General features: G+C 39.4%; 1 protein-coding gene across 1 annotated transcript in view; it reads left to right on the top strand.

Moving 5' to 3' along the window:
* The window catches only part of LOC126188611 (methyl farnesoate epoxidase-like), a 198,557-nt gene that overhangs the window by 99,556 nt on the left and 74,481 nt on the right, over window positions 1-24,520 (top strand). The window contains exons 3-4 of the mRNA XM_049930213.1: window positions 18,006-18,224; window positions 20,791-20,978. Coding sequence (XP_049786170.1) covers window positions 18,006-18,224; window positions 20,791-20,978 — 407 coding nt within the window. The remainder of the gene's footprint in view (window positions 1-18,005; window positions 18,225-20,790; window positions 20,979-24,520) is intronic.

The following is a 24,520-nucleotide window of genomic DNA, read 5'->3' as shown; positions in this document are numbered from 1 at the left end:
AGGAATTCTACCCAGTGGTGACATTTGAAAATCTCCATTTAATGACATCAAGGTAATATTATACAAGGTGAATGACGTCGATTATGCTATGTGTCAATTGATATTACAACGTTGTTCCATAGAAACAATGGATGCCCTTAGTTTTATCCAGCCAATATCCAAGGAGGTTGCACTGCATCGCCCCCAGTAGTCTCAGAGGACATGTACGTTGCATATCCTATAATAGCATGTCGGTGACACAGTGTTAAGTTATTGAAGAACATAATGCTATTCAACAGAACTTGCAGTTGTTAAAATTAGGACAGTTGTAACAAGATTAGTCTCTCGCAGAAATGTTTAAACCAATAACACTATGGATGGAGGTAGGAAAGAAGAAGAAGAAGAAGAAGAGGGAGGATGTGCTATTACAGTTTCACCATCCATCACAGTGATTGTGCATAAGACAGAACGTGAAGGGTCAACAAAAGGAAATCATATATGTTTGGTGATCACCCTACAAATTTAACCAAGAATGCAAAGCCAGTTGGGAATGAGTAATTTGAAAGAATACCTGTTGTTCTGCTGCAGGGAATACAGTTCAGATGAAGGAAGACACACCAGTCATTTCAGACCTTTAAGGAAGATGTAGCACTTAGTACTTATAGAGACAGTTGCTACTGAACTCCACGGGCTAGTACACAAGACATTCTCGTGCAGACATGTAATAGTACAAGGACTGTGTGATATAACAGGTTTATCTCTTAGGTATGTGAGAGTACTCATTATCAAATAAAGGTTGCAAATAAATTTTAATGCTTGTTCAGTAAACACATATCCAAAATGCGTGCAGGTGAAGGTGTGAAGGTAAAGACAAAGAAGGATGTTAAACAGCTGTTTGAACAGTTGCTGCAGACTAGAAAAAATCTGTGAACTGACAACCTCCTAACCGCCCATAGAAGCGAATTTTACAATAGCTTTTCAAATCGGTAATGTATAATATGTAATAAACTACTAGTCAACATTCTTCCATTTGAAAGCTAATATTGTTGAACAGTTCAACAGGACAATGAGAAACCAGATGTGGATGCACTTTAATCTTCAAGGGTCATACAAATGGCTAATAACTCTACCACAAATTATTGACGAGTATAAATCTTGTGTATTTCGAAATAGAAAGCTGCATTTGAGAAGTATTACCTGCCAAACTGGTCAATGGAGATATATGCAGTTTCCAAAACGCAGTGCACATACCCATGAACTGTCATGTTAAAAGACAGCTACGCTGAAGAATTTGCAAGGGAGTTTTTACATAGAGGAACTGTAGAAAAGTTCTGAACTAGACGTGTTCTTTGACGAGGGCGTCATAAGACATTGAGTGAGCAAGGCATTAGTGAAATGGCGATGATTTTCATCATAGCGCAACAGTTGGGGGAACGCTTGCAATTTGCTTGCTAGGAAATGCATCAGCAGAGACGCAGGATTATTGTCAATAAACTACGTGTTGAACTTCATACCCATGGATACAACTTCTGTGGGCCTGGTACGAAGCTGAAAAAGCATATAGCTCATGATAATAAAGGAAGTAATACTCTTTATTATGCATGCAAGAAGCACAGTATTCCTTCTACCACAAATAAAGATCATTGAATTGCAGACCAAATACTACCTGATAAAGCCAAGCAAATATGTTGAAGAATGGACGTTGGTATAGGACAACATATAGCTGTATTCACAGTAAGAGAAGCAATGTGTGCAAAACTTGAATTGAGTGCAGGAATAAGTTTCAGGCAAATTATGAATGCAGCTCATCGTACGCTGAAGAGGAAGAAAATGCTTATGAGGTGTTCTACAAATTCCACTGAATCAGCGGTGCCAGTGGTGAGAAGTGCTTTGAGGCATTAAGGAGGAAAAAAAGACAAGTAAAACCGTCAAGGGTTCTGCGAGTACCTAAGACATCTGGTGGAAGAATTCTGTTTCTAATTTTTGCATTTGCTATGTTGTTGGCCACTGGTACATTAGGAGGAGGAGCCGCTACTATAAGAGGCTAAAAAGACATAATATGACAATGGAGCCCATGGATATTGGTCAAGGACCATATTTAAAACTGAACAAGAAATGGATTACGCTGTTCATAAGCAAAAAAGCTCATATAGTTCCAGATGGACCACTTACATACATACACCTCCTTCAACTGATCAGAAAATTCAAAATCCCAAGATTATTGTTTGTGTGGGATACGTTGCCAAAGACTAAGTGGAAATCCAAAGAATGTGGGATTGTCAGTTCAGATGTTGCAGGAGCATATGGGGCTCACTGGATTGCTTACAGAATACAATCTACTACTTTGATCCATTCAGCGATTAAGACCCACAGAAGAATCATGTCATAACTTTACTGACACTAACCAGGTGTTCTACAGTTTTCGACGCTACAAAAGCTGCATTTCACATCTCTATGGACATCTACATCTAATGTTTCTCATGACGATTGCATAAAAACAAGCAGCATGCACTCCACTGCATTAATTGAGGTTTATGTGGGTGTCGTATATCATAGCTTTAGAAGAACGTTCGTCTACATCGAAAGCAAACTACTTTCCTTCAATAGAGCTAAGCAAGGTGGAGTGGAGGATTGCATTGTTTGAGCTGGAAATATACAACAGCTTAGCTAATGTCAGTGAGGCAATCAATAAACATGCTTGTAGGAGTTGGTAAAGTTATAACTCCTGCCTCCTACGATATTTACGATTTAAATGTGTATGTAAAACAATTTGTAGAAAGGTTTGAGTTATAAGCGAACGTTAATACGTTTATAACAGACATAAAAACAAGGGAAGAGACAGTAGACGTTAGCCATGAAGGTTCAGTAAGATCACTATTAGATTTCTCAAGGGGTCAAGTGCTGGAGAAAAATACTGGTAGTATGTACTGGTTGAATGAACAAGTATATACAGGGTGTTACAAAAAGGTACGGCCAAACTTTCAGGAAACATTCCTCAAACACAAAGAAAGAAAATATGTTATGTGGAAATGTGTCCGGAAACGCTTACTTTCCATGTTGGAGCTCATTTTATTACTTCTCTTCAAGTCGCGTTAACCATGGAGTGGAAACACACAGCAACAGAACGTACCAGCGTGACTTCAAACACTATGTTACAGGAAATGTTCAAAATGTCATCCGTTAGCGAGAATACATGCATCCACCCTCCGTCGTATGGAATCCCTGATGCGCTAATGCAGCCCTGGTGAATAACGTATTGTATCACAGCCGTCCACAATACGAGCACGAAGAGTCTCTACATTTGGTACCGGGGTTGCGTAGACAAGAGCTTTCAAATGCCCCCATAAATGAAAGTCAAGAGGGTTGTGGTCAGGAGAGCGTGGAGGCGATGGAATTGGTCCGCCTCTACCAATCCATCGGTCACCGAATCTGTTGTTGAGAAGCGTACGAACACTTCGACTGAAATGTGCAGGAGCTCCATCGTGCATGAACCAAATGTTGTGTCGTACTTGTAAAGGCACATGTTCTAATAGCACAGGTAGAGTATCCCGTATGAAATCATGATAACGTGCTCCATTGAGCGTAGGTGGAAGAACATGGGGTCCAATCAAGACATCACCAACAATGCCTGCCCAAACGTTCACAGAAAATCTGTGTTGATGACGTGATTGCACAATTGCGTGCGGATTCCCGTCAGGCCACACATGTTGATTGTGAAAATTTACAATTTGATCACGTTGGAATGAAGCCTCATCCGCAAAGAGAATATTTGCACTGAAATGAGGATTGACACATTGTTGGATGAACCATTCGCAGAAGTGTACCTGTGAAGGCCAATCAGCTGCTGGTAGTGCCTGCACACGCTGTACGTGGTACGGAAACAACTGGTTCTCCCGTAGCACTCTCCATACAGTGAGGTGGTCAACGTTACCTTGTACAGCAGAAACTTCTCTGACGCTGACATTAGGATTATCGTCAACTGCACGAAGAATTGCCTCGTCCATTGCAGGTGTCCTAGTCGTTCTAGGTCTTCCCCAGTCGCGAGTCATAGACTGGAATATTACGTGCTCCCTAAGACGCCGATCAATTGCTTCGAACGTCTTCCTGTCGGGACACCTTCGTTCTCGAAATCTGTCTCGATACAAACGTACCGCGCCACGGCTATTGCCCCGTGCTAATCCGTACATCAAATGGGCATCTGCCAACTCCGCATTTGTAAACATTGCACTGACTGCAAAACCACGTTCGTGAAGAACACTAACCTGTTGATGCAACGTACTGATGTGCTTGATGCTAGTACTGTAGAGCAATGAGTCGCATGTCAACACAAGCACCGAAGTCAACATTACCTTCTTTCAATTGGACCAACTGGCGGTGAATCGAGGAAGTACAGTACATACTGACGAAACTAAAATGAGCTCTAACATGGAAATTAATCGTTTCCGGACACATGTCCATATAACATCTTTACTTTATTTGTGTGTGAGGAATGTTTCCTGAAAGTTTGTCCGTACCTTTTGGTAACACCCTGTATACTGCCAGTCAGTACAATTTGTATTGAGTGTTATATGATGATGAATTCACACCTGAATGACAGAGTAATCCATACTGTATACGGATTAATTCCTATGGTGAGCCCAGGTTATAAAATTTTAGTAGTTCTTAACAATCCAGTATATCTCCCAGTATTCATACTTTAGACCACCTTAAGCTGCATATCATAGATCAGAAAGCAAATCTACTTCAATTTAACAATGAGGAAATTATAATACCTCTTCTTCTGAAGCAGCATCGTGAGTATAAAGAATGAATTCAACGCACGTAACCGTCAAAAGACCATTGTGCGAAGAAAGCGTAATGTGAAAACACGTGAGAATTAAGAGTTTCTTAAACCGATAGGATTGAAACCTCGCAGTGAGGTCACTTTATATAACAGCTCCAGCTGAATACGATGGCCGTGTTATTAGTCAGAAATATGTTTCCCACATAGCTTTTGTGTCAGCGACGTTTAATAATAGTAACTAGATATGAATTACTCAACACCAAATTGGTTTAACAATTCGAAGCAAGAGCTTCCTATATTTAGAAGTCGTATTTACACCTAAGAACATTCCAGCAGCAGAAGCGTTGACATTGCACCTTACATATAATGCATTTGACTTTCTGTTACAAGAAATATCAAACGAACTTAATCATGTTAAAATGGACAACAGATCGGCTCTCAAACCTTCTGTCTTTGCATCAACATCAGCTATGAATGCATTACAAAACGCTGAACAGTTCATAGATGGATCGACTGATGGCCTCTTTATAGTGTGTTCCCTGCTAAAAATGTTAATGGGCCTCATTGATGATAGGAAACACATCATTAAGAACATTAAACGGGAGCTGATTCTAGTTCGAAGTGCCACTAGCAATAACTCGTATATTCTACGAGAAGGAGAAGAGCACGAAATTGTGCTTGATAAATTTGTGTGAAAAGTGCTTCATATATCTCTATTAGACGAAGAAAACTTGAAAGTTTTATGTGTACCAAATTCTTGGTTCAGCTGCTAGTTACTTTCCGTTCATTGTAGCTGTTTGAATACCCAGTCCTTCCAGAGTAATAACGCCAAGTGTGGATGACTAAGACATCTGTTCGATTAGAAACGCTTCACTTCATTATTCTAGCACTGCATACAGGCAGGAAGGAATGTCTGAAAAAGTGTTAGAGCGTATTTGATAACAGTAAACTAATCAGTGCTAGATTTTACCTAAACTCCCAGTTTTTTCCCACTCGGTAACTTACAGTTTTGCTGGGACAAAAACGTGTATGGCATCTTGTACGACATGTAAGCAAAGTTTTACTCATATTACTAAAAGTCTGATCATGATTTTGCGTTCAAACTCAGCACACAAAGGTTTAAGGATTTATCATCCATAGTGGTGATAAATTGTTCAAAGCAATGTGAGGTGGTGAAGACTGGAAGTTGGATGTATATATCGAATTCGAAACATTGCAGAACTTCAGTGCAGGCACCATAGCGTACGCATTATTGCTACATGGCAGCCTCATAAACTGCTCGTCCCTAATTGGAATTCTCTAATGTATAGCGTAAATATAGAATTTACCCACATGTTGAGTGTTTTACAACGACGCCTGGAAGTGCAAACATAATCGCAAACGCACAAGGGTTTTATGACGCGTTATAGAAATTGTTGCATTCATCACATTCTCCGTCCCAGACAAGTATTAACAAGGTATTCCATAATCGACACTCCCCCAAATCGTTTAGTTCAGTGTCGTGTGCTAAACCTCAGAAAACAGAGGTGTACGATTTTAAAGTGCGAAACGCTGGGATAATGATGAAGTGGTGAGTGGACATGTGGTGTCATGGCTCCGACTAATGATCGTAGATTCAGCATAGCTTATGTGAAAGATGACCTGGTTCCAAGACAGTTATAAAAATGTATCTGTTCACAATTTCAAACCACCCCAATACCCAGACCTCAACTGAAATGTGGACGAGTTTCTGAACGCTGCAAAAAATTATCAATTACTATTTAATTGATTTACCAATAATTAAACTGTTTTTTTAAAGCTTTGTATTCATTTGTTCATATTTTTTCACTTCCTCACTTATGGGCTTCAGATGAATATTTAAAACATATTCTGTGTCCTTATAGCCTCCTTGCCTTCTGGGCCAGCAGGCTCAAATTCGCGTGGTTTAGCTGTGTCTGGCCGAGAGCTGGAAGAAACTTGTTGAGTCATCCACATGCATCACGTATCACAAGCACTGCAACACACGTGTTTGCAACCAGCTCCGCAGTACCACCAAGGATGTCGTCTTACACCATCATAGGCTCTTTTGAGCTGGTCCTCATTTTCCACATGTGTACACGTGATCACGAAAAGATGAATGACATCATTGTTCTACCAGGATAGCTTTCCCCACGCACATGGAAATGCATGACTGCTCTTTGTTGCACTAGAATCGATGACATGCATGTGGATGAAAACCTAACAGAACATTTGTCACACGAACTGCACAGGAATTTCCACAAAAATACTCCGCTGGAAGTGGTTCCTCGTCACCACACTAACAGGCGATCATGAAAACAGGAGAGTCCTGTTCATGCCTATGAATTATAAAGGACAGGTTTCAGAAATTAGTGCTAGGCAATTTCACAATACCAATTTGTGTGTAGGTTTTAAGACTAATGAAATTACTCGCTTGAGATTCAGACACAAGGTTAACAGAAAACCATTGAAATTAACGGCAGCAGGTGTCTATAATCTAAAGTATGGAAACTATCCGAAAGTTTGTGTAGGTCAGACTGCCAGTACGTTTGAAATACTCTTCAAAGATCGCACTTCAGTTCAGTATAATAAAACAGTATTTGGTGAGAATTTTCTAATACCATAGGATGCTGTTTGAACTAATGATATGCATTTGGAAGTGCTGCAAAGTGAGCTTAAGAGACGCTTCCTGAAAATATTTGAAGAAACTAAGATTTTTACACACCATCTGCAACAGCCTAGCAACACATTAAGTCAGCATTACATTTTATTAACAGTGCATTTGTTAGAACATTTGAAAGCGTCTTTCAGTTGCCCATCTCACTACAGAGTTGGTGTGATCAGCAGCCCCACTCACCAAGAAGAGTAGTGGCAGTGCATCATCAGCTCACGCACTGTCCTAGCCAGCAGGCACACTGGCTTCCACACATACTACAAAGCTGAAACAAATGCAACTAGCCGTAACTGCCACACCTTGTACCCTGTAACTTCAGTAGCTGCACATAGTTTCACTTTCATAATTTATTGTTTTACACCTTTTATGGTTTCATACTTTCAATGTACTTTTAATGTATTTTTAATGACGCTTCATGCTGTTCTAGGTCCACTACATAATTCCACTGATGTAATTTTACGATCTTTTTGTCTTCCACTGTTTATACTTTCATTTTTGTAAGCCTATACTTTCAATATTACAAATATAAAATTTTCATACAATTTTATTTTTTATACTTTCAGGTTAAGACCCTGTGATTTTATACTTTCAAAGTTTCACACTCTAAATATCTTAAGATACTATTCAGATTTCACTACTTCATTTCCAGTTTCGTAACCTACTATTTATCCCCTTTTTACATTTTTAAAAATTCAGTGTGGTATTTTAAACAAGGTTTTTTTTACATAATTGACCTCTCGAAATTTTAGTGTAAAACCCTATTTTGTTAAACCCATAGCGTCTCTGCCACTAACCTTTCCTCCCCTCCTTCCCTGCCTTCTTTGCCTGCTCTAAATCCATCTTGCTCCAGTTTATAACTTTACTATTTTATGCCTTTTCATTTTGCATACACATTGTTCGACACTGTTAGTATTTTAATGAGGATTTTTACATAATTGTATGGTCTATTATTTTAGCATCACCTCTATTGTTAAACTCATGGCATCCCCACCATTCTATCACTGCTTGCTTTTCTCTACCGAGCCAGCGTCATTTCATTGCCCCTTCTATTTCCTCCTCTCCCCCAAGTCTATCATAAACCTATTTAAAACATTCACCACTTTTGCAAAACACTGTTCTGTGCTGTGTGGTTCTCAGTAGACAATACGGATAGCTATTACAACTACTTATGTAAATTTATCTGCTGTGGCACTACAGACTGCTCCAAAATTTGTCTACTTTCTTAACGATAAACACCTCTGATATCTGAGCCTCAACCATCACTATATCACACCTAACAAAATTCAGTCCATCACTTGTCCTTTTCCGTGCTGGTATACCATTCCACCCCAGGATGTCAGTTGCGACGAAAATCTGTTTCCGACCTTCTCTCTTGGGTTTGCGGTCCATGAATCACTGGTCCTTCAAACGTCTACTTAAGTTCGTTATATATAGCTACATTTTTATCAGTTTTGAAAAACGTTATTATAGTCTATCAAATCCCCAGTAAAACGCTTAGTTTCTGTTTCCCATTCTCAGTGCGTTGCTTTGTCACTCTTTCACCAGCAACAATATTCTCGCATTTCACGTTTTTAATCTGCGAATTTACTACCTTTTTCGTAACATTATCAGAGTTTTGATCGCCAGAGGAACACAGAATCTGTACCTGCTGTTCCTGCTGCGCTGCTTTGCCACAGTCTTCGCCTTCAATGTCTTTAATCTGGCTATAGACTACTACGTCCGTTAATTCACTGCTTGTTTGCTTAGCCACTTTCTCAAGTGTATTTCGCTCTGACTTGCAACCCTCCACACCACTACATACCTCATCTTATTACCCATCGATTCCACTTACTACTGGGTTCTCAACTGAATCGACACAACCGTTAACAAGACCAAAATTAGCTAACATTTAGCCCACTTCTGCTGTAATATCTTTCAACTTATTCTCAATTAGCCACTGCCAGTGTCAGCTTCACTCACTGCATCCGACTGGTAGCTGCCCAAAGTCTCGAGCGCAGCACGCCTCTGCGTCGTCTCTTTCTTCCTTCTTGCGTTTCTTCCATGTCTATTTTCCACATGCTTAACTACTACTGCTACACATTAGTACGTACAGAAATGCTGCAAATTCTAAGCTCAGAGCCTCCACACGAAACTGCCTATAATGCTTTCAGGACCTAAACTACAAAATTTCACTTGTGAAATGTTTTGATGTAATTTCTAACTTCCCTATTTTTATTGCTAAAATTGTAGCTGACATTTTATTAGTTGCATCACATTGTGGTGATCATTTTGATATGCTTGGATTTGTCTTGCCATTCTTTCTTTAATAATTACAAATCATAAACACATTTAAGAATGACTATCTTTTGTAAGTATTAAACTCTTGCCAGTGTCCAGGTTTACTTACTTAAGAACAAACGATCTGCCGGCAACTTTCTACTATTGGGGTGAAATCTCCTGAGTACCTGCGTTAATCCTCCTGTTGTTGCTGATCATACAGCCTTGCCATAGGAATTCTCAAATGCCACCCTAGGCCCAAAGCTCCTCCAACCTAACCAACACTTAGATTCAAATCTCAAATGTTTTCGTCAGCCTGTGATTTATCCAGCATATGTGTTACGTGATGTGGTCCAATTTCATCCTTTTTCCGAAAGATTTTACAGCCATAAAATCATTAGTAACGTGCAGAATACCAAAAAGGGAGATAACTATTGCTTTACGTACTCGCTTCTGGCTTGTGAGAGAAATTACTCGAGTTATACAGTGCCTACGGATACATATGAAACAAGTAAAATCTGCAAGCATTATAACTTCAAAAGCACCTCGATCCTCATCGCAGTCCCAGACCTGCCAAAATTCTAGAGGTAGAACTCTAGTTATTCGGCACATGCTTACTGTCTGGATGTAAATGAGAAAAAGCAAACCAGTAAACGGGAAGCATAAAGCAGTTGGGCTCCTCTACTTTTCCAAAGTAATCGGTGATTTACTGCTATTCTTCAAAGGTGGGAAGCATCACTACATCTTGACCAAGGGCATGTCTCACTTACTTTCCTCCCGATTGTCGAAACATCATAGGACATTAGACGTCTCAATTCTTTTACTACGAGTATTTAGTAAAACATCTGACTGACTGCTTGGGCGAGGAAAGTGTGGAAATCTCCATTGAATACAAAAAGTCTTAAAGTTCAAGAATGTCCAACATCAGGAACACTATCCCTTTGTTATATACGCTGACTTTGAGTGTTTACTAGCTCCTGTGGCATGCTGTGAATGTGATCCCAAGACCCCTCACACCACTTTCAAAAAACGACACATACCATATGCAGCTGTATATAAAGGTGGACGCTCATATGATACTAGGCCAAGCAAATTTGAATCATACAATAGGGATAATCCTGCAAGATAGTTGCTCTCCAACCTCGAAAAACTTTCATTGTGTGTTGATATTATTTATGGCAAAAACATACCAAAGACCAAATCGTGAAAGAATGACGCCTTATACAAGCAGACAGTTGAATTTTATATTTGTGGCCTGCCATTGGATATAACAGATGAAACGGCACGTAGATACCGTTGTCATCTAATGAGAAAGTTCTGCAGTGCAGATAACAGTGCAGGCTACTTGAAGTACCAACTGCCACGACAAAAACAGGTTTTTTCGTAATTTAAGCGGTTGTGATGCTCACTTTGTTGTTGAGAACGTGATTTTGTGTTGAAGGCTGGGCAGGTCAGTGTCATACCTGACAATGAAAAAAAAATACATTTTCATTCTCCAAATAAATAATATCTACAAGATCACTCTGCTTCCTAGATTCCTTACGAAACAGGCACTCCCCTCTTCAGAAACATTCTGAGACAATAAATCAGGAGGATACGAGTGTCACCAGAGCTGCATACCCCAATGACACAAAATTTCAGCTTTTGATGAAGAAAGAAGTCTTCTGATACAAATACCTAGATTCGATGGAGAGACTCCGCAAAACCATTGCCCAAAATACCCACATTCACTAGGAAACTCACAATAACTATAATAACGGATGTGAAGGATTTGTATGCGAAGAATGTTGGCAGGAATTTAACATTTCTAATTCATGGGAATATTCTAAATTTTACATGTAGAGAGATGTGCGCTTGTTCAGATGTTTTTGAGAAATTTCAGAGTGTATATCTGGGTGGATATGCTCTGGATCCTGCCTTCTATTAACCTGCGCCAGGACTTTCGTGTCATGCACTGTTAGAAAAAAAACACAGCTGAATCGACCTGTTGACAGATTGAAAGATGAGATCCAAACTGTGGTACTGATGCTGGTAATGAACATGTTCACGAGGAACACCTGGAGTATCTCATCACTTTGGATGATCTGCACACAACTTAACACTGTGTTTGGAGTGCCTAGTCCCACAAAATACTTCTGGCCCCAAGACAATGGTGTGGAATAAGCAGAGATAAATTCTACACTGCAGAAACCTCCAGCAGTGTCTCAGCTTGGGGATGCAACTTGTTACAACCATCTGTATTATCTCCTACCAGCACTACAGGAACATCCAGAAATGTCTCAATTTTCTAGAATCACCTACGTTATCTCCTTTGACCAGCATGCCTGGTTGAAGAAGTACATTGATGTTAATAACGCTGGCCAGAGTGGCCGATCGGTTCTAGGCGCTGCAGTCTGGAACCGTGCGATTGCTACGGTCACAGGTTCGAATCCTGCCTGGGGCATGGATGTGTGTGATGTCCTTAGGTTAGTTAGATTTAAGTAGTTCTATGTTCTAGGGAACTGATGACCACAGAAGTTAAGTCCCATAGTGTTCGGAGCCATTTGAACCATTTTTTATGTTAATAACGAATTATGGGAAACATTTTTATAAATTAGTGAATAATTCAGTCGCGCAATTCATTTAGTTCACTTTTAGGACTTGTGTTATGACGCTAGAGGTTACGTTACCTGGCCAAATTTTAAGTGGGCCACAATCTTCAATGGAGAACTGGTGACTGTGGAGATGGCTAAGGTTTAAGTAAAGTTACCGAAGCGTATCTATATTGGTAGGTGTATTATGGAACTCTCCGAACTCTACATGTACAGATTCTAGTACGAGTTTCATAACTTTGCTCGTGTTATAAGGATGCAGACACTTTCATATCCTAGGCTAAAGGCCATGATTCATATGAAGTAATTAGCTACAATCCTGAGGAATTCGACCTTACTGGACATGCAGCTGATATTCCTTAGAGAATAACATCTTAGAAGAATAAAGTTACCGGCCTGATGAAAGATGAGGTGAATGGCTTGCATATCATGGAATTTGTGGGGCTCAGATCAGAAATGTACACATACTGTATGGATGCAGGTGTAACCCAAAGATGGCTGTGCAGTGGGCTCTTACAATCAAATGTATTACGAGAGTCTGCAGAGCGGTTTTCTACCTCTGCGTATGGTGCACCAACTGATCTTTCAGCTGCTAGACTATGCTATCATTAGTCAAATCTCTCAATGAATATGCCCTATATTAACATGTTCATCAGCAAGGCTTTCTTGTACTTAGAGACAGTTCAACTGTTGGTATTTTATAAACTGCAGGTGTTTTTTTGTGGTGTTATTGATTGACTGGTTTGAAAATAATAACATAAATTTTTTTTAGATATATTTATTTACATAGCGACAATTACACTATATTCCTCCTGGTTCTATACACACTTATGGACTGTTGCTGCTGCTGTATCATGAGGAACACCACCATTTCTTTTCCTGTTGTAGCTCTGATAGTTCTGTAATGACAACAACACAGACTTAAACACAACGTTATGCACACATCATAATAATAACTGTTTTAGAAGGATGAGTACTTACAGCAATTGCAGCGAGGGTCCTCTAAAGTTATGCAATTCTGTTATATTGTTTATTTGCTTCTTGTGTGGTGGAGGACTGGACAGACATTTTAAAAAGGGTATACGATTCCAGCATATGCAGAATAACAGTGCATCCAGTCACGTAATGCATCTTCTTGCCATTATTTTGCATTGTATTTATTTGTTGAACAATATTCCTCTTGTCTACAGCCATATGCCCCTCCAGGATCAAGGCATTCCATTTCTGATGCACAAATCTGTGCGTATATTTCCCTGATAGATGTTTATAATAAATATACTTGTTAAAGCAAGAGTCCCATCAGCATCAACACATGAGACCTAGGCTTATGTACAGAAAGCAAAGAAATGACAGCAACTCCTCAACGTTTTGCGTTTACAAATACATTCTGCAATCTAAAACGATGTATTAATAAAGTAATAGGTCTTGCTGGCTGTACAATTTTTTACAAAATGAGCAGAGGTTATTATCAAACTAATAATTAAGCTGAGACCACAAGGTCATATCTTTTATTAATCCTGAGAAAGGCACTAGTGGACGGCTCTATGGTTACTCAGTACCACCTTCATGAGAAGTATACTTCTTTCAAACAAACAGATGGAAGAAACAAAATATTACTTAAGGATATGACGTTGTCTTTTGACTTGTCATTATTAGCTCCCAATGGTTACATCTGTTTTTACATAGAACAATATGATTAACATTACGTGAATCATGTGGGATGTGAGGTGCAGCAATAAAGTAGTGATTTTCTTTGCAAGGTGTGACAACCCTGCAGGCTTGCGTAGGCACAATATGTTTGACCTTGGTCTATAAGCTGCTTCTAGTCCAAGCGGCACATCAATGCAGCTCCTCAGTCGTGAGTTGTGTTGTAATAAGTTAATATATGTTTGTCTGTCGTCACGGAAATGGAACCGCTTAATTTTGCGCAATTGTATGCCATTGCTTTCTGCGTTAAATTGGGTGAAAACGCGACGACAGTTTATAGTAAGCTTCAAAAGGCTTTTGCAGAGGAGATTATGTCAAGATCTCAAGTTTTTCATTGGCATAAGATATGTAGTGAAGGCAGTACGAATATTGAAGACGAAGACCGCAGTGGACGACTATCAACCTCACGGACGGATTGCAGCTTGGCCAGGGTGTGTGAACTCATACGATCTGATCGAAGATAATCCATGAAAATGATTGCAGAAGAACTGAACATTAATCGAGAAACGGTTTGTCTAATAATAACTGAATATCTTGGTATAGGAAAGATCTGTGCAAGAATGGTCCCCAAAAATCTCACACTACATCAGCGAGAAATATAGGAAAATGTGGCAGCCGATCTGTTAGAGCAAACGGAAATCAATCCAGAATTGTTGAGCCGTGTTATCACTGGTGATGAAAGTTGGTTTTTTTCAGTGTATCCAGAGACAAAACGCCAAAGTTCGCAATGGTACTCAAAAGGATCACCCAGACCAAAAAAAGCTCGCATGTCAAAGTCAAAAGTTAAATGCATGTTTGTGTGCTTCTTTGATTCCAAGGGAATTGTTCATAAAGAGTAGGTGCCTCCTGGACAAACAGTTAACCAATATTACTAAAAAGAAATTTTAGAAAGACTTCGTAAAAGAGTTCTTCTTGTCCGTGCCAACATTGTTGATAATTGGATTCTGCATCACGATAATGCGCCATCCCATACTGCTCTGTCAGTACAGCAATTTTTACCCTCAAAACAAATTTCAGTACTACCACAGCCACCTTATTCACCAGATATCGCTCTGTGCAACTGTTTTCTATTTCCAAGAGTCAAAACGGTGGTTAAGGCACACCATTTTCAAACAACCCAAGATGTCCAAAAAGCTGTGACGAGGGTCTTGAAGAATATTACAGAAGATGAGTTCCAGAAATGTTACCATCAATGGCAGCAGCGATGGAAAAAGTGTGTGCAATCAAAAGGGAACTACTTTGATGGAGACAACACTAAACTTGACTAAAACGGTAAGCATCATCAGTCTTATTACCTTATTGTCGCACCTCGACACACCGCTATCGTAGAAAGACCTACTCTTCTGGATAGCCATGGAAATACACAATCTGCAAAAACGCTTTGGTGAACAAAACACTGGCTTGCTCAGTTTTGAACAAATACAGTATGTAAGCACAATTGAAGCTGCCCCATGTTAATCGTAACCACGAATATTGCTCTGCTATTTATTCTGCTTTCATAACCATGGAGTATTACTTTTATAATGTGGCCACCAAATCATAAATAAAACAAAAACATTACCTTGTATTCCAGAGCAGACGGATGGAGAAATACTGTATACGTTTCTCAGCATGACGTCGTGAATGTGAATTATAAGCTGCTTTAAGATTTCACTCTCCAACTTTCTCAGTAAGATTCAATACAGTCACGCTCAAAAGCAAATCCCATCACACACAAGTAAATGCCCACTTTCCCTACAGAACAGCTCAAATGGAACACACACGCAAAAGAGGGTTTTGCGCTCCTTCACATGTGCAAGCCATGTAGAGCGTCTCAGCGCCGTCAGTTGTCATTGGTTGATGCGGTTCTCCTCTCAAAGATCTTAGGCAAGATAAACTAGCATGACAAATGTAGAAGTGAATATACGGAAAATCAGTCATTGGATTCAGATACGACAGCAGAGATTATTCATGCGTAGTAAACATGCAAGAACAAATGTGTGTGAATTCCTAAGGGACCAAACTGCTGAGGTGATTATTTAAATTAACTTAAACTAACTTATGATATAAAGAACAAACAAACAAACAAACAAACACACAAACACACACACACACACACACACACACACACACACACACACACACACACACACACACTCGAACCTCCCGTGGGAAGGCCTGTGCAATCCGTGACATGGCGCCTCTAACTTCGCGACCACTCAGAGCAGACCATGCAAGAACATAGGAGGAAGGAAAAATATTATGGTTTAACGTTCTGTCGACGTAGAGGTTATGAGAGATGGAGCACAAGCTCGGAATGTTTCTAGGATGTGGAAGGAAATTGTCCATGCCCTTTCAAAGGAAGTAGCACTGGATTTCCCTGGAGATGTTTAGGGAAATCACGGAAAATATAAATCTAGATGGCCGGACATGAATTTGAACTGTTGTCCTCCAGAATGCGGTAACCACTGCACCATCTCGCTCGGTGTAAGAACGTAGTATATGGAAGTTGGCAAATTATAACATACAACTTTCAAGATTTACTTTTTACGTCAAAATGAAGCTCTCATGTGTAGCAGTTGCTCTAAAAAGTGGACAAGAAAATAGTTTTTCTCCTTTGTGGGGATATGATAGTTATTCATGAGCCACTGAAAGTTCAGTTTCACTCAGATGTTTTCGTTTAATACAACTGACCAGAGCAAAATTTTTTTTTACATACACTATAAGACAAAAAAAGAACAACGCTTGACAAAGGAGTTGTGCAAATTGGTCATAAACTAGTATTCATACAGTTATAGGCCAAAATACAAAATTGTAAACTTTATCGCCCAGTGGATGAATATGTGACTTTTCAGCGCAATTTCACCGCATATCAATACCAGGACATAAAGTTATTGCGAATTTTATTCCATGTGCTCAGATGGACAGTAACTATCAGTCACAATCACATGAATAATATACACAGATATGAGAGTTTGAGACAGAACGAATAGCTGGGTTCAAAGAAGCTGCTTGGAGTAATCGGCGAATCGCCCGACATTGGAATAGGAGCGATATCACTATCTGACGACCTTGGTCGAACACAATGTCAAGTAGGAAGCGGACAACCTACGGCGAAAACAGAAAGTGTGAACTGAGCAGTCGTCAGAGAGGTGCTCACTGCCCTGGATTCATTGTTATGAACAATCCGACATGCAGCTGATGCATCAGTGACGACAAGGACAATTAATAGACAGCTTATAGTAAAGATTCTGAACTAATGGCGCCTCTTGAGCCGACTACCACTGACCTCTGTACTCCAACACACTCGTTTGCAGTGGTGTTGGACACATTTTCCCTGGAATCTCTCAATGACCGGAGTAGAATTGTTTTCAGTGATGAGTCCTGCTTAGAACTGAACCCTGATGACCAGTGAAGACGTGTCCGAAGCAGCATCGGACAGCTGGGTAATACCAACCTGACTGACGCCTGCCATATGGCCTGACAGCTAGGAATGATGCTCTGGGGTGCCATTTCATTTCATACCATGACCACTTTGATAGTTCTCCTTGGCGCCCTTACAGCAGAGAGGTACGTTGACGATATGCCGTGCCCCATTTTTTTGCTGTTCGTGGCAAACCACCCTGGGTTTATACTTCGGCAAAATAATGCCCACTCTCACATGGCGAGAGTTTGTACTACTTGTCTCGATGCTTGCCAAACCCTGCCTTGGTTAGCAAGGTTGCTGGATCTCTCCCCAATTGAGAACTTCCGGAGCATTGTGGACAGAGGCCTCCAGCAAGCTTGTGATTTTGACTATCTAACGCGTAAATTGGACAGAATTGCCATGATACCTCTCAGGACGACTCTATCAATCAACGTCAAGCCAAATAACGTCCAAATACTCCCCCGCTATCCGAGCTTGTTCTGTGTCTCCAACGTCCTCACACGACTTTGTCCTATTCTTCTTTCCTTTCTTCATCCGTTTGCCCTGATACAGAATTTCGGGTCTGACTGACCTTCAAACAGTTGCTGATGGATATGTGTGTCGGTTGCTCAGGTGTATCAGTGGTGGACGGCAAGCTGTGGCAGGAGCAACGCGCCTTCGTGATGCGTCAGCTGCGCTCGCTGGGCTTCAGTGGGGCTGCCATGCAGGCTCAGGTGGGGAAGGAGGTGCGTGCCCTGCTGGACGTACTGAGCGACAGCCGTGGAAGGCCGACACAGCTCAATAAGCTGCTGGCGTCCTCCGTGCTGAACGTCATCCTCCAATTCTGTGCTGGTGAGTACATCCATCCATTCATGTCTTGATAGCTAGTGTCTGCGAGGTGCTACATAAAAATTTCGAGAACTCCCCCTAATAATCAAAAAACGTGCACCACATCTTAATGACCACTGTCATCTTGAAATAAGTCTCCACGAGGTGCGTGCATGAAGCAGCAACCATTCTTTGTTCTCCCATCCCTCATGCTGTTTGCATGTAACATCTACCCTTAATCTCCTCAAAGCATCTTTGCGGTTGTCTGACTACATGGAAGAAATTCCTTATGTTCAATTTGATAGACGTTAAAAAAGAAAAAGAACAAAAAAAAAACAGGAGCATTGACGTGGCGTTGCTGCGAAAGTGGCGCGAACTTTTGGGTTGTGGAGAGGATTGTATCTTCCACTGCTGTTTTGTTTCAGCGCCAAATTTGCACCTCGCGGGCAAAATTGTATCTAATATTTTTCTACTGTAAATCGATTCCACATTAACGCAATAGCATATCTACCAAATTTCTCTGTCTTTTGACAATTACAGCTCACACTGGGTCTCTGCGAGTAGCCGCACTTTACTTGTAACCACCTGGTACTTTCACGATCGTTCCCAGAGTCGAGTATAAATGACGTTGGTCCGGGGGTTGACTCCTGGCCATATTTATTCGCTTAAACCACTCAGTTCTTCTTGTTTGGCTTAAAGCTTCCACACCAAAAGCCTCCTTTAGCATGTGGAGCGTTTCAGTTGCAGTTTTGCGGCGTTTAAAACAAAACTTAAAGCAGATGCTTTGTTCCTGCATGTGAGTCATTTAGAAATTCGCGCACAAAGTAGTGTCGTCACGTGAATACTGACAACTGAAAGATATAAATAGAGGCACGTAGCAGCAGAAGTTCGTGCTACTGATTGCTTGGGCGCAGTACTAAAATTTTAGGAAATTTTTGGTTGCACCTCGTAAGTGGTGGTACTTCCTCTCATTTTCACATACCTAATGGAAAATCTCCTCTGTGGAAATTTACACGGATTTCGCAAACAACAATCGTGTGAAACATGTGTCGCTCAGCTCGTCCACCAGACCAAGAACACAGCGGATACTGGTGCCTAGGTTTATGACCTCATCCTTGACTTTTAGGAGCTCTTTTGATACTGCTACGTATTGTCTCTGGACAGCAATCGTCTCTTATCAGCATTGTTACTGGGCTCAAGAGTTCTTAGCAAGGTCTTCAAACAAAAAAAATAACTTTGCGCTATGACCGAAGCAAGTGTTGCGTGGCCATTGCTGTTCGCAGATAATGCTGTTGTATATAGAGAAGTCCTTCTTTATATAATTGTAACGAAATTGTGGAAGACCTGCAAAGGTTGGCACTTGGCCCTCAGCATAAATTTTCCGACACGAAACACCGAGTGAAGTAGCACAATTACGGACTCTAGACGTCATGGTAAACCCTCTTGCCACGCTGCACAGCATTGAAGCTTGTAGGTACATGACGCACACATTTTTAACTCGCAGGCAAGTATGAATGCAATCGAGATTTTCCATGCTTTAGTAAATTATTCTTATTGTTATTATCATTATGCTTTACATTATAGTATTTTTTATATGGTTAATAAATTGCTAGTGTAAAGCCCGCAAAGGACGTCAATCTCTTTCACCATCTTGGAGAGCACTGCTGTTTGTCTGGGGGATGAGGTTCACAAACGCTGAGACTACATTGACCTGTAGTACAGAGAAACCGCTGTAATGTTATATTAAGCTCTTAGCAGTATTAATAGGCTGTCTTTTTCCATTCCATAAAGTTATGTTAAAACTTTTTCATTATTTTCAGTTTTTGTCTGTGTTCACCCTCATTTCGCTTACTACCTTTGCATTTTTTTCTTGTTCATAGCTTTCATTCAGATGAAAGTCATTCCCTTACGAAACACAATGCAACGAAGTCCTCCATTTTTGGATACTTCTCATTGATAATGCCCTTTTACCTTTCAAAAACTTTTGGATTTCGATTAATGAAATTGTGTGAAGTTCTCTTTCCATTTCCAAAACGAATTTCATAAAACTTCCAGTTGGCTTCATTAAATATCCTCTTGAAACTGTTCGAAACCAGTTCTTTCCCGTCTCTTGGCTCAATTTCTGCTGATCGCCATTTAGACTAGATTAGATTAGTACTTGTTCCATAGATCATGAATACGACACTTCGTAATGATGTGGAACGTGTCAGGTTAATAAAAGGTGTCTATACAAGATATTACATTACACAAAATATTACACGACACTTAATTTTTTTTTTTTGGTTGGGGTTGTAGAAATTACCCACTTACTATATCAAAAAATTCATCTAGTGAGTAGAAAGAGTTGCCATTTATTGTTTGACACTTATCCTTTGAGCCAAGAAGCCACATTCATTGTCAGAATACCACGATAATTAATTAATGAGTAAGTTACAACTCATAAGGCTCGAAACAACATGTTAAAAAGAGTGTGGTGAAGAGCATAAAAGGAGCACATTTTCAGTACTACAAACATGGCATGACAATAGTACAATACTGCTGTCAATGTTGAGTACATGGTAGACTAACGTTTGACTGTCGCACTGTGCAGGATACCGCTTCCCACACGGTGACCAGCAACTGCAGACGCTGCTTGGCCTCATTCACGCGCGTTCGCGTGCCTTCGACATGGCTGGGGGGAAACTCAGCGCCATGCCATGGTTGCGTTTCATCCAGCCTGAGGCATCGGGTTACAATGCAATCACAAAGTTCAATGAGATGGCGTGCGCCTATTTTTTGGTAAGTACTCTGCTACTCAAGTCTCACTAAGCTTATGTATCTGTATCCACTTTGGGTTTAAGGACAAAAATTTCACAGCCTGGCAGTGAATGACGGTTTTTGAAGTTTAAAAAGGCTATTTTTTCTGTGAAATTGTACCTTTTGAGTATTCCACACATTTCACCGCACAATGTTTCAGTCAGCACGTACACACGCACGCACACACACACACACACACACACACACACACACACACACACACAAATTAATGTTCAACCCTCAAAGGGAACAACAAAGTCCACAAATCCTAACTATGAAATAACGAATGAGAAAGTTACATTTTGAAAATTTTATATATATATATATATATATATATATATATATATAAAAGAAAGAAAATTTAATATGTTCATTCGTTATTCTTTATGTAACCTGTACAAACATGAATACGCAGACTGAAAATTGTCAGTAACCTAAACTTTTCCCAGAAAAAAACATGCAGCAATATATATATATATATATATATATATATATATATATATATATATATATATATATATACTGGGTGATAGGTAAATATTTTAATATAGTATTCCACAAGTAAAACTAAAGACAAAATTTCATATAAACACAGGTCCACAGATGTTTAGTTATGGACTTACAGCTAATAAAAGATTTTGCCAAAAATTTAGAAACTTTGCTAATATCAATCCATTGTGAATCACATAAAATATATGTATATATATTTTGTTGCTTTTGATATGAACTGCATGGACATGAATACACTGACTGAAAATTATCAGTAACCTCCAATTTTCAAGGTGATATATTTTTGCAAACCACACCATATATATATATGGTGTGGTGTGCAAAAATATATCACCTTGAAAATTGGAGGTTACTGATAATTTTCAGTCAGTGTATTCATGTCCATGCAGTTCATATCAAAAGCAACAAAAGCAATAACAGAGAAATTCCCCATTATAGTACCAAAGCTAAAGAACAGTTCTATATAACGAAAGGCACATGGGAACCACACAAAAAATAAACACACCAGATCATTTCACAAATTCTCACTCCCTCATCAGTGTCTGCCTATCACAATGTTTAATACAAAGTGATGTTAACATGCTACCAAGCAATAAATTTCGCAATTTAAAATAATTTTTGACATCCTAGCTACTGATACTAGCTTATGAGAATTTTAATGCGTTATACTATCCATATCTATTACATTAATGTCTAATATAACAGTGATAACACCAGCTGTTAAGAATTTTATAACTGTCCTTTACAATACAATTCATCCATTCAACATTATTATGTGCTTAAGAAATTGACAGCAATTAAATAACTTTAAAGGGTCCCACTCGTAAAAAATGACAAAAAAATGTGTAATAAGTATTACCACACGACACAAAAAAGTATTTCATGTCAATTACAAAATATGTAGAGTTTATGGACATTTTCAATTTTCGTGTCTTCGTGAATTTTCTTTGTAATGTTGCACTGGTGCCATGCCCCTCTGTCATTTTAAAGTGAATCGGAAGACATGTCATATTCTACTTTTCCTTATTTCTTCAGCTTCTATGTATGGATTGTAAACACTGGAGTAGTCTAAAAGGCTTACTCTTCTGGGAGTAAGTACACGTGTATCTAGAAGGCTGTGCCTTAGCTGCAACCAAAAGTTTTGTTACATATTTGTTTACTTATTGCTTTTTGGATTTGAATCACATATGTTTCGTAGTTGCTGGTGTGTTGTTCTATTTCAGTGTTTGTGTTTGCTGTGGTAGAAATGCCAAGAGTAAACAAATTAGTCAGGAAACAGGCTTTGAGGCAATCTGTTCACAGCAATGTTGAATAATACACATCATTTGGTTCAATAGTCATCTACAGTAACTGGGTGTACAAGCATAGATTACACTCACAAGCATTCCTGGCTGTTTTGAAAGCAATTACAGCTAAATAAAGGGATCTGGCAAATACAAATCTTCTTATGAAATATCTCCATGATCTCTCATAGAATTCCATCAGAAGCTAAAACAGCTGCATAGGGGAGAAAATACCAAAAATTGAAATGGTCAGGTTGACCGTGATGAAGTCCGGTGAATGGATGCAGTAATAACTTTCAGTGCTATGCAGATTATAGAATTAACACTTTGAAGAAATTAGATAACCAGACTGGAATAAACAGAAGTGAAGAGAGCTGCAGAACCTGCTACCTAGGAAACTAGGTTAAATAAAAGAATGAAGAGAAAGATTATTGAGGATAAAAAACAGATGACTGACAAGAACACGCAACTTGAATGTTCTAAACCTGCCGTTTTACAACAGATTTCTAACAAATTGTCTCATGGTATAGAAATATTATTACAAATTGGACCATACATCAGTAAAAATAAATGTAACAAAATACTCCATAACAGCAAAAATTATAACAAATAGCACTATGGCATCTCATGTTACTTTACAATTGTAGCAAGCTGCCCCATTGTACATAAAACTGTAAAAAATTGCCCATACATCAGCATATTTCTTGAAAATTGTAACAAATTGCTCCATGCATCAAAATGTTACACCAAAAATGTATTGAATTTCCTCCTGTTGTAGCAAAAATTTAAGAAAAAGGTCCACACACTACCATGTTTCAACAAAATTATAGTAAATTGCCTATATTACATACAAATGTAACAAAATACCCTGAAATCACTATTGTTACAGCAAAACTGTAACAAATTTTCCCATCGCCATATCATGAAAAAAGTAATACAAATTAGCCGATCCATCGAAATGTTACAGCAGAATTGTAAAAACTTCCATCATGCACCATTATGTTACAGCAGAGTTGTAACAAACTCCATGCTACATCCCACGTGCAGCATCACAAGTCACCCTCCCTTTACTATGGTCAACCATGACATTCACCTTAACTGTGTTATGGCGCAATCCAGTGGTAGAATCCCTGCTATCACAGTGGTGTTGTATCAGTTATGAACATGAAACGACCAATCACAGTGTGACATACACCCATCCTTTACAATAAATGCCACCACAACATCATGAATTCTGCTATCATGGATGTTGACATCATGCGACTAAGAGCATGGATCCAGGTCTGATCTCATGGTGCAGTCATAGTCATAGTAAAGGTGGTGTCGTCTGTGATGTCACAGATTTCGTATTGATCCGGCAATGTGATGTTATGTGTCTGGCTAAGCGTTTTTTCTTGTTTGATTGATTGGTTTTGATTACTGGAACAACCACAACTTCACAGAAGAAGTATCAACTTGCTTAGAAGACATGCAGCAGTTTGTTACAATGTTGTGTAACAATGGCGATGTTTGAGCAATTTTTGCTGTAATATTGCAATGTATGGAGTAATTTGTTACAATTTTTGCTATAAGACGAAAATGCTCAACAGTTTTTCTGTAAAATGTTCAGTTCTTTTTACTGCTTCGATGTATGAGGCAATTTATTACCATTTCATTAGATGCTTATTTGTAACTAAATAAGTGGCTGACATCCCCAGTAGCTGACACCATTGACAGCAACTGCAGTCACAC

This window comes from Schistocerca cancellata, chromosome 5 (genome assembly GCF_023864275.1).
Source record: "Schistocerca cancellata isolate TAMUIC-IGC-003103 chromosome 5, iqSchCanc2.1, whole genome shotgun sequence".
Classification (NCBI taxonomy): Eukaryota; Metazoa; Arthropoda; class Insecta; order Orthoptera; family Acrididae; genus Schistocerca; species Schistocerca cancellata.
Note: the sequence above shows the minus strand (reverse complement) of the source record. Positions and strands in the feature narration are given on the sequence as shown.